General features: G+C 41.8%; 1 protein-coding gene across 2 annotated transcripts in view; it reads right to left on the bottom strand.

Moving 5' to 3' along the window:
• Positions 1-298: 298 nt before the first annotated feature.
• The window catches only part of unc5db (unc-5 netrin receptor Db), a 232,721-nt gene continuing 222,539 nt past the window's right edge, over positions 299-10,480 (bottom strand). For both annotated transcript variants that reach the window (XM_082968481.1, XM_082968483.1), the window contains 4 exons: positions 7,710-7,859; positions 4,732-4,896; positions 4,155-4,333; positions 299-3,418 (listed from right to left, as the gene is read on the bottom strand). In XM_082968481.1, coding sequence (XP_082824607.1) covers positions 3,139-3,418; positions 4,155-4,333; positions 4,732-4,896; positions 7,710-7,859 — 774 coding nt within the window. In that variant the 3' untranslated portion in view covers positions 299-3,138. The remainder of the gene's footprint in view (positions 3,419-4,154; positions 4,334-4,731; positions 4,897-7,709; positions 7,860-10,480) is intronic.

Raw genomic sequence — 10,480 nt, 5'->3', positions numbered from 1 at the left:
CTGGTATTAAGATAATCAAAATCTAATTGTATGAGCAGCCACAGTATTCTTTAGAGTTACAGTACAGCCAGAGGATAACTGGGACCAAGCTACTGTAGAATCATGAAGAGACTTGTGGAAGAAAACAACTTGAGCCATATTATATAAGCAAGGCGAAATCAAAAGCATGAAAAGGCATGCATGTCAGAGATATGTACTCAAACAAAATCACAGTGAAGTAGACCTAGTAAAGTGCATATCATGTAGATAATGAAGTATACATTGTGTCAAAGGTGCACAGTAACCTACTCATACTAAATTTGAGACTTTTCAACTGTACATTTATTTCCAAAAGGCTACATATACATTTGCAAATTCTACTGTACATAAAACATCCAAAATGTCCATAATTATATAGATATAACATACCACAAAGCTGCCCTGGCAATACCAAACATATATGTTTAGCACTAGAAAAGCTCTGCAGCCTATTAAATTATATAATCTTAAATACTTTTTTAACTAATACTTTTTTTTTTAAATGTATATTGGTATGGTTTTGTTTTGTTGCTTTTTTTCAGTCCCATCTGTACTTTACAACATTCACCATTTACAGTAGTTAAACAAGGCACAAGAATAGTGACATGAAGCCCAAGGCCATGCGTGATGTAAAAAGGAGCATTGTAACCTCTAGCTCTGGTCCACGGGGTTAGTGTGGCATGATAACGCTGAGCCAGCTAATGCCCTGGACCAGAGCTAGGTAACATCCATCCGTGATGTAAATCAGGGTGTAGATATAGTTACCAGGGTTGTGTCCTAATTGGCACCCTTTTCACTATATACTGCACTACTTTTCACCAGGGCCCATAGGGCTCTAGTCAAAAGTAGTGCACAATATAGGGAATAAAGTACCATTTGGGACACAGCCCAGCTCAGGGGACAGTAAATCAGGGGTCCAACAGTAAACTCTTCAGCCAGTGACACAGCAATACTCTAACACAAAGCATAAGTATACAGAGTGTGTGTGTGCGTGTGTGTATTCATGGATAAAAGCCCAGTGGCCCCACTTAACATTTACAAACTTAACTTCAACATTTAATAAGTTGGACATGACTCAGCATTGCTGCATTAAATAAAATAGTTACAATCCTGTTTGGTTGTTATGATGTATTGTATTTTACAGACAAATGCTCTTAATGCAACATCAGCCACTGTTTAGCATTACAACAGCACACTTGCTTCCATTTTTTTGTACCACTCTTGCTCACATTAGTACAGGGAAGGAGAATTCAACAACTAACAATTAAAAAACAATCATATTCAAAATGTAAAGCTCACTCACTAATCTGTTCTATAGCCAGCTGGGTTGTATAACGATGAACATTCGATTGATCAGTAGAGTATAGCGAATCTGAATAGCAATGTAGGTTTCACGTACAACGTAACTTCAGCTCTTATGTAATCCTTCATGATGAGAGCGACAAAAACGGTACATAAATCCGGTCATGTAGCATAAACACTCTTCAGCTCAACACTATCTTTTGTGTCCCAAATGGAACCCTATTACCTTTAAAGTGCACTATTCAAAAGTAGCGCACTATTTGGGAATAGGGTATCATTTGGGACGCACCCTGTTGTATATGAAATTGCATATAACAAACGATGTGCCAACAGTGTTTTAGGTAGAGTAGTTCAGAGGAGACTGCAACAGGTGTACAATCAACAAGTTGAGCGTCTTTCGTAAAATGAGCAACATTTTCAAAAAGTATTCAGATCATTTCAGATCCTTGTTATAATGATCATAATTCTATACCAATGAAAGCAGTGAGTAACTACAAAGGGACATGATCCAAACCTGTAGATGAGAAATCACACTGAACACATAAAACAGAAATATGCGTAATAAGATGACTTTAAAGTATACATCCGCCCTATGAATTATATAAAGAAAAAAAACTATCCATCCTATGAATTACTGTTGCATTCTTTCATTTTTGTTTAAGCTGGATGTCTTTTCTAAACATGTTCAAAACAGTGCCTATTGTTCAGACCAGTAATTCATAATCCCCTGCTTTCCTATGACATTTAACATGCGTCCCAAATGGCACCAAATTCCCTACATAGTGCACTACTTTTGTTCAGAGCCCTATGGGCCCTCCTTACTTGTACAGTACAACAGGATGTTAAACATGCATGCTTAATGTACCAGAAGAGCTTCCATACCATAACACATTCTATCCACATTGATGTCCTGTGTAGTTGTGAAGTGCTGTGCCTCTGCTGGGGGGCTTGTGTGTGGTGGATAGCTATGCAGCTCTTTGACAGGTGTCAATGGTTGGAAGTGGGTGATAAGATGCAGTGATACACATGGCACAGTGCCAGGAAATGATGTCTTACAACTCCTCCAGCTGTCTCCTTCTCCCCCTGGGTGGCCAAACCACAACTCGTGCGCACACACACAAACGCATACACACACACAATACTGTAGCCTGACTCAAAGACATTTTCATCATTGTCAGGGGTTTTGCAATTACAGTAAAACTCATGTTATTCAAATCTGTACCTTTCACATGTTTTTCAGAGTGGTTTCTCCCATTTGATACATTATTTGGAATTGATAACCTAGTATTCAAATAGGAACGAATACCGTCTTACGGTAAATGGGTGTGATATTGGTTTCTTCCCAAATAGCGGACCCTATTCCCTATTTAGTGCACTACTTTTCACCAGAGTCCATAGGGCTCTGGTCAGAAGTAGTGCACTACATAGGAAATAGGGTTCCATTTGGGCACTGAGGATAGTTTCAACCTCTCGGGACGGTGAAGAGCTGTTCCACTCTCTGAAGAGCATTGGTTGGTCCCAACAACAGAATAAGAAAACAAGGGCAACATAAACTCAATTGAGGGGCGGCCTGACTTAAGAATGGATTAACTAAGAGGAAAATAATGGAGGGAATAGAACACAGAAAGTCAAAACAGATTTACAGTACATCCTCAGAAAAGGGTGGATACAGTATGCACACAGCAATGACAGATTTTATATTTTTTCAGTGGTCATTTTTGCCTATTATGTTGTTTTGCACTGTGAACAACAATCTCCATCTTATGCATTACGCTTGTGTTGTTGGGATCTATGTAGAAGAAGAATTCCTCTTATAAGTCAGCCAGTATACTCTGGGACTGAGTTAGCAGTCTCATGATTGGTGAGTTTACCCATTCCACACACTGGGTTGCCTGGGCTTCCTGTTCCTAAATGATGTACTAAGTCTGATTCAGGGTCCTCCTGGCTCTTTGCTGCAGTGCTTTTGGAGTGGATCTTGCCAATTTCCTCCAGAGCGCTTGCCAGAGAGTCCAGGTCACCAGTGTCTTGGTGTCGTGCCTCCCACAGGCTCAGTATGACCGCAGAGGGGCTCTGTTGCTTAAGAAAATACGACAGGTTTCTGTAGGGAGAAAGGCGGGGGAAACAGTTTTGGTAGACAAAGTGGTCACAGCACACTTTGCAAAGTGAACAACACTGTTGTTAATAGATTTGTGTCTCCTATGAGATACAACTCTGTGTTTCAGCACAGTACTGTTTCCAAATCTCAGCAGGGAGGGACTGACATGCAGTGCTAGTAAGTGTGCATCAGAGAAATGACATACTAGACATAAGAGATTTCTTGAAATATCAAAGTTAGTAAACTAGTCAACATTTGAGGGAGGAAAAGTCCATGTCACGTTAGGACTGAATATATACTGTAGGCCTATGATAAACAAACTGTAGGCTTATGGGTCGTTTGGGGTAATAACTTGAAATGTGTGTATTACAGTAAGCCATTAGATCCAGTGGAGGGCAGTATTTCACTATAAAACAATGGTTTACCCGTCCCTGCCAAAAGCATCACCCTCTGTGAATGCAGTCATTTGTGTGCCATCAGACTCAATTAAAATCAGCTTAACATGATAAGATATAATATGAGGGCAGCTGATTGGGCTCATTTGGAAGCCCAAAAGTCTCAAATACCTTCTGCTGTTTGTTCAAGTAATCATTGAAACATTCAGTGAGACATTATAGACAGTTGTGCTACATCTCAAATGGCACCCTATTCCCTATTTAGCACCATGGGGCCCTGGTCAAAAGTAGTGCACTACCTTGGGAATAGGGCGGTATTTGGGATCACAGCCTTGGACACTCACCTATCTAGATGGAGTTTCTGGGCTAAGAGCTGCCAGTCCTTGCCCTTGGCATTGGCAGTGTCGAAAGTGGCACATATCCTCTGGCGGATGGAGAGGGGGATTTTGAAGGCCTTGGGCCCCGTCTGTGAGGTGACGGTGCAGTCCGTCTGCATAAAAAATGGGACTGACTCCTTCTTGCTCTACAAGGGCAAAACAGAGCCAAAACACAATGTCACAGGAGTCAAGTATAATTAAAAATCTATTTTATTTAACAAAAAGGCTGGTTGGATACACAGGGCCATTAATAAGTCAGCTCTCATTGATAGCGTCTAGCTACCCTCGGTTTTAAAAAGAAGCATAGGATGTATCCCAAATGGCAACCTATTCCCTATATATTGCACTACTTTTGACCAGAGCCCTATGGGCCTTGGTCAAAAGTAGTACACCACAGGGAATAGGGAGAGACAACCACTGCAGACTCCTGAGAACAGGATGTTCAGCTAGTGACAGCAGAGGACATTGACTTCACTAAGGTTAAATAAAGGTTGTGTGGATTGCGGAAGTAAAATGTCATCCACACACGGAGAGCCAGGCTCACCTCCGCCACGGACGTATAGACCTGCAGAATCTGCTCATGACCTTTGACCTGGCGCACGCTGATCTTGCAGGAGAGCTGGGTGGTGGTGGGGCTGTTTCTCTCCAGGGAGAAGGCACAGTGCAGGGGCTTCTGGTTGCTGCACCACACTTGGGAAAAGGAGAATTCCTGCAGGCAGGCACACAGAGAGAGAATTATGTAACAATAGCATTATGTATGGAAGTATGCATATGTACTGTGGGGGGGGGGGCGGTCAAATTCCCACTTAATTCTGATAATGGATGACGGATCGCTCGCTAAATATTACACACGATATCCAGAACCGAGGGAATGATGAACAGGAAAATGATTGCCCTTGATGTTTAATACATTTCTGCAGTGGGCACCTCTGCAGGGAAACATCCTTGACCTGCTGCACGCTTCCATCTTCCATCTCTGCATAATAAAGTCACCTGTAAACGAGTCACAGTGATGGGCTGCCTCCCAAATGGCACCCTATCCCCTATATAGTGCACTACTTATCCTCTACAGCATGGGTGTCCCTAAACCGGGACGGTTGTTGCTAATGTGCACTAATGTGACTAGAATGACGTTGTATACAACAACCAACTTTCCGGGATATAGACATGTCTTATATGGGCAAAATGTTTTGTTAATCTAACTGCAGTGTCCAATTAACAGTAGCTATTACAGTGAAAACATACCATGCTATTGTTTGAGGAGAGTGCACAACAACAAAAAACGTTTATCACGGCAACTGGTTTGATACATTCACCTCTGAAGGTAAATCATGTACTTACATTCAGTAATCTTGCTCTGAGTTGTCATCCTGAGGGTCCCAGAGATAAAATTTAGCATATTTTTGTTTGATAAAATCTATTTTTATGTTCAAATGTAGGAACTGGGGTCTACAGTTTGACCCCACTGCTGTCTCTGGCTCCACACCCACCCCACCTGGCCATCTAGATGTGTGAAAGTTAGTGTATAAGCTAATGATCCACCATGTATGACATTCCTGGGAGTGTGTAAACTTAAAATGTTTATTACCATAGCATTTTTGTATGTTCTCTATAGTTATGTACTTGAAAATATATCAATTGACCAAATCGGCACATTTGGGCAAACTCCTTACAGACTTGATACAAAATATTGTGCAGTAATGTAATTCTTCACTGGATCAGTCTGAAACTTTGCACATACACTGCTGCCATCTGGTTGCCAAAATCTAAATTACACCTAGACTCCAATCTGAAAGTATGGCCTTTCTCTTGCATTTCAAAGACGATGAAAAAAAAATAAACTGATGTTTTTTTGTTTGTATTATCTTTTACCAGATCTAATGTGTTATATTATCCTACATTTATTTCACATTTGCACAAATGGTATCAGGAATATGCATATCATTGCTTCAGTTCCTGAGCTATAGGCGGTTAGATTTGGGTGTCATTTTAGGCGAAAATTGAAAAAAAGAGGACGATCCCAGTGCACTAGCCATTGGGCTCTGGTCAGAAATAGTACACTATATAGGGAACAGGGTGCTATTTGATACGCAACCATGGTGATAGGGACACCAGCTAACTGTACAGTAAAAAGAACAGCCTAGTGTGCCTACAGAGAACTTAACCCCTTAGCTTTGATCATCTGATCCTCCCCGATGTGGGATGGATGTGTCAGATAATGGTGCACGGGAATGATGGACGTGGAGAGGCCAGGTACTCTAGCAGTAAAATAAAAAATAGAAAGCTAACTTGATGTATGGTCCATGCAAGAGCCATTACTCTCCAACTGCCCTTTGAAAGGGGGAGGTTCACAGAGGCAGTCTCCTTCCAAAGATCATCATAAATAAGCCAAGAGGTGTCTGTCTGACGGTCTGTGTGAGACACGCTACCCTACTTCCTCACCCCTCACTGATGTATGGTGGCAATGCAGTGTGCACACACAGTTACCAATAAAGGTAAACAACCTCCTGTAAGAATGGCAGTCTGGTTGTAACCAAACATTTTGTTAACCATCTGGCAATTAATAACACATACAACTTTCTATCAGTGGTGTAAAGTACTTTTAAAAAATACTTTAAAGTACTAATTAAGTAGTTTTTTGGGGTATCTGGTCTTCATTATTTACATTTTTGACAACTGTTACTTTAACTTCACTACATTCCTAAATATAATTTTTTATTTTTCTCTATACATTTTCCCTGACACCCAAAAGTACTCATTACATGTTGAATGCTTAGCAGGACAGGAAAATGGTCCAATTCATACACTTATCAAGAGAACACATGGTCATCCCTCTGATCTGGCAGACTCACTAAACACAAATGCACCGTTTTTGTAAGTGTTGGAGTGTACCCCTGGCTATCCATATATTTTTTAAACAATAAAATGGTGCCATCTGCTTTGCTTAATATAAGGAATTTGAAATAATGTATACTTTTATTCTTATTTTAGAAATTACATTTACTTTTGATACTTAAGTATATTAGAACCAAATACTTTTACTCAAGTAGTATTTTACTGGGTGACTTTCACTTTTACTTTCTATTAAGGTATCTATACTTTTACTCAAGTATAACAGTTGGGTACTTTTTCAACCACTGCTTTCTATGCTAAGATTTGCAGTTTCCCGAAAATCTGTAGTGCTCAACATTCAGTGCTCAACACTTTAGGGTAAGGCAGAACAAGATAATGTCCATATCTGGAAGTACCAAACAGTCTACATTTGTATGCCAAGACTGCTTTAACAATACCTGACAGGTGATAAAGAGTTTAAAGTTCCATAGCAACCGTTTCTGAAATGATTCAGTGCTAAACGCTTTAGGGTAAGGCAGAAGACGATAATGTCTTACAGTGTCTAGATCTGATTAGACACAATTCTTCCTGAAACTTACAACTGACACAAGTCCTGCTGAGACAGAGACTGTCATAACATGTACATCAGAATGTCTACATCTCTAAGTAGTTAAAGTCTAAAACAGTTACCTGACACGTAGTAAAGGGTTTGATGCTCCATAGAAACTGTGGGACATCCTGGATGTAGACCTGGAGGCTGAAGGTGTTCCCTCTGAAAGGCAGCATCTTAGGTTCCTCCAGGAGCTGTCCTCCTCTACTGGTCTCTGTGGCCACCACTCCCTGGAGGGAGTGAGGGACTGGAGAGTCAGTCGGCCAGTTCTCTTTATCACCACAATTCACTTCTGCTGCCAACCACAAATCCTCACAAAACCTGATAATTTTCTAAAGTCAAGAGAAATTACATGAAATACTAAAAAACTATTCTCATTAGTAGCAAGCTATATTAAATATGGAACCACAATACAAGATTGAAGTTTCAATTGAATGCATTGGATGAGCATGTATCGGCTAACATCCATCCCCCAAATTGTATTTGAAATGATGAAAGTGCTTTTTGATTTGAGGCTGTAAGGTATTCATCTGTCATCATTGTTCTGCTCCTGTGGGACGTTTAATGTATGAGCGGTCTATTCTCAGACCTCTCAATCCCAAAGAGAAGCGACAAAAGAAACAGAGGGATGACTAACACCATGCCATGCTGACTGCTTGTGACTGTGTGCGTTTGTGTTAGGGCTGTGACGGTCATGGAATTTTGGATGACGATAATTGGCCAGCCAAATGACTGCGGGCTCCGTAATAGCAAATAAATATATACTGCTCAAAAAATAAAGGGAACACTTAAACAACACAATGTAACTCCAAGTCAATTACACTTCTGTGAAATCAAACTGTCCACTTAGGAAGCAACACTGATTGACAATACATTTCACATGCTGTTGTGCAAATGGAACAGACAACAGGTGGAAATTATAGGCAATAAGCAAGACACCCCCAATAAAGGAGTGGTTCTGCAGGTGGAGACCACAGACCACTTCTCAGTTCCTATGCTTCCTGGCTGATGTTTTTGGTCACTTTTGAATGCTGGCGGTGCTTTCACTCTAGTGGTAGCATGAGACGGAGTCTACAACCCACACAAGTGGCTCAGGTAGTGCAGCTCATCCAGGATGGCACATCAATGCGAGCTGTGGCAAGAAGGTTTGCTGTGTCTGTCAGCGTAGTGTCCAGAGCATGGAGGCGCTACCAGGAGACAGGCCAGTACATCAGGAGACGTGGAGGAGGCCGTAGGAGGGCAACAACCCAGCAGCAGGACCGCTACCTCCGCCTTTGTGCAAGGAGGAGCACTGCCAGAGCCCTGCAAAATGACCTCCAGCAGGCCACAAATGTGCATGTGTCTGCTCAAACGGTCAGAAACAGACTCCATGAGAGTGGTATGAGGGCCCGACGTCCACAGGTGGGGGTTGTGCTTACAGCCCAACACCGTGCAGGACGTTTGGCCAGAGAACACCAAGATTGGCAAATTCGCCACTGGCGCCCTGTGCTCTTCACAGATGAAAGCAGGTTCACACTGAGCACATGTGACAGAGGTGACAGAGTCTGGAGACGCCGTGGAGAACGTTCTGCTGCTGCAACATCCTCCAGCATGACCGGTTTGGCGGTGGGTCAGTCATGGTGTGGGGTGGCATTTCTTTGGGGGGCCGCACAGCCCTCCATGTGCTCGCCAGAGGTAGCCTGACTGCCATTAGGTACCGAGATGAGATCCTCAGACTCCTTGTGAGACCATATGCTGGTGCGGTTGGCCCTGGGTTCCTCCTAATGCAAGACAATGCTAGACCTCATGTGGCTGGAGTGTGTCAGCAGTTCCTGCAAGAGGAAGGCATTGACGCTATGGACTGGCCCACCCGTTCCCTAGACCTGAATCCAATTGAGCACATCTGGGACATCATGTCTCGCTCCATCCACCAACGCCACGTTGCACCACAGACTATCCAGGAGTTGGCGGATGCTTTAGTCCAGGTCTGGGAGGAGATCCCTCAGGAGACCATCCGCCACCTCATCAGGAGCATGCCCAGGCGTTGTAGGGAAGTCATACAGGCACGTGGAGGCCACACACACTACTGAGCCTCATTTTGACTTGTTTTAAGGACATTACATCAAAGTTGGATCAGCCTGTAGTGTGGTTTTCCACTTTAATTTTGAGTGTGACTCCAAATCCAGACGTCCATGTGTTGATAAATTGGATTTCCATTGATTATTTTTGTGTGATTTTGTTGTCAGCACATTCAACTATGTAAAGAAAAAAGTATTTAATAAGATTATTTATTTCATTCAGATCTAGGATGTGTTGTTTAAGTGTTCCCTTTATTTTTTTGAGCAGTGTATATACAGTGAATTATGAAAGTATTCAGACCCCTTGACTTTTGCTACATTTTGTTACGTTACAGCCTTATTCTAAAAATGTTCAAATATTTTTTTTCCCTCATCAATCTACACTCAATACCCCATAATGACAAAGCAAAAACTGTTTTTTTAGACATTTTCCAAAAAACAGAAATACCTTATTTACATAAGTATTCAGACCCTTTGATATGAGACCCGAAATTGAGCTCAGGTGCATCCTGTTTCCATTGATCATCCTTGTGATGTTTCTACAACTTGATTGGAGTCCACCTGTGGTAAATTCAATTGATTGGACATGATTTGGAAAGGCACACACCTGTCTATATAAGGTCCCACAGTTGACAGTGAATGTCAGAGAAAAAACTATGCCATGAGGTTGAAGGAATTGTCAGAGAGCTCTGAGACAGGATTGTGTTGAGGCACAGATCTGGGGAAGGGTACCAAAACATTTCTGCAGCATTGAAGGTCCCCAAGAACAGAGTGGCCTCTATCATTCTTAAATA

Source organism: Salmo salar, chromosome 24, assembly GCF_965601325.2.
Source record: "Salmo salar chromosome 24, fSalSal1, whole genome shotgun sequence".
In the NCBI taxonomy this organism is placed as follows: Eukaryota; Metazoa; Chordata; class Actinopteri; order Salmoniformes; family Salmonidae; genus Salmo; species Salmo salar.
This window is presented reverse-complemented; position numbering and strand designations above follow the sequence as displayed.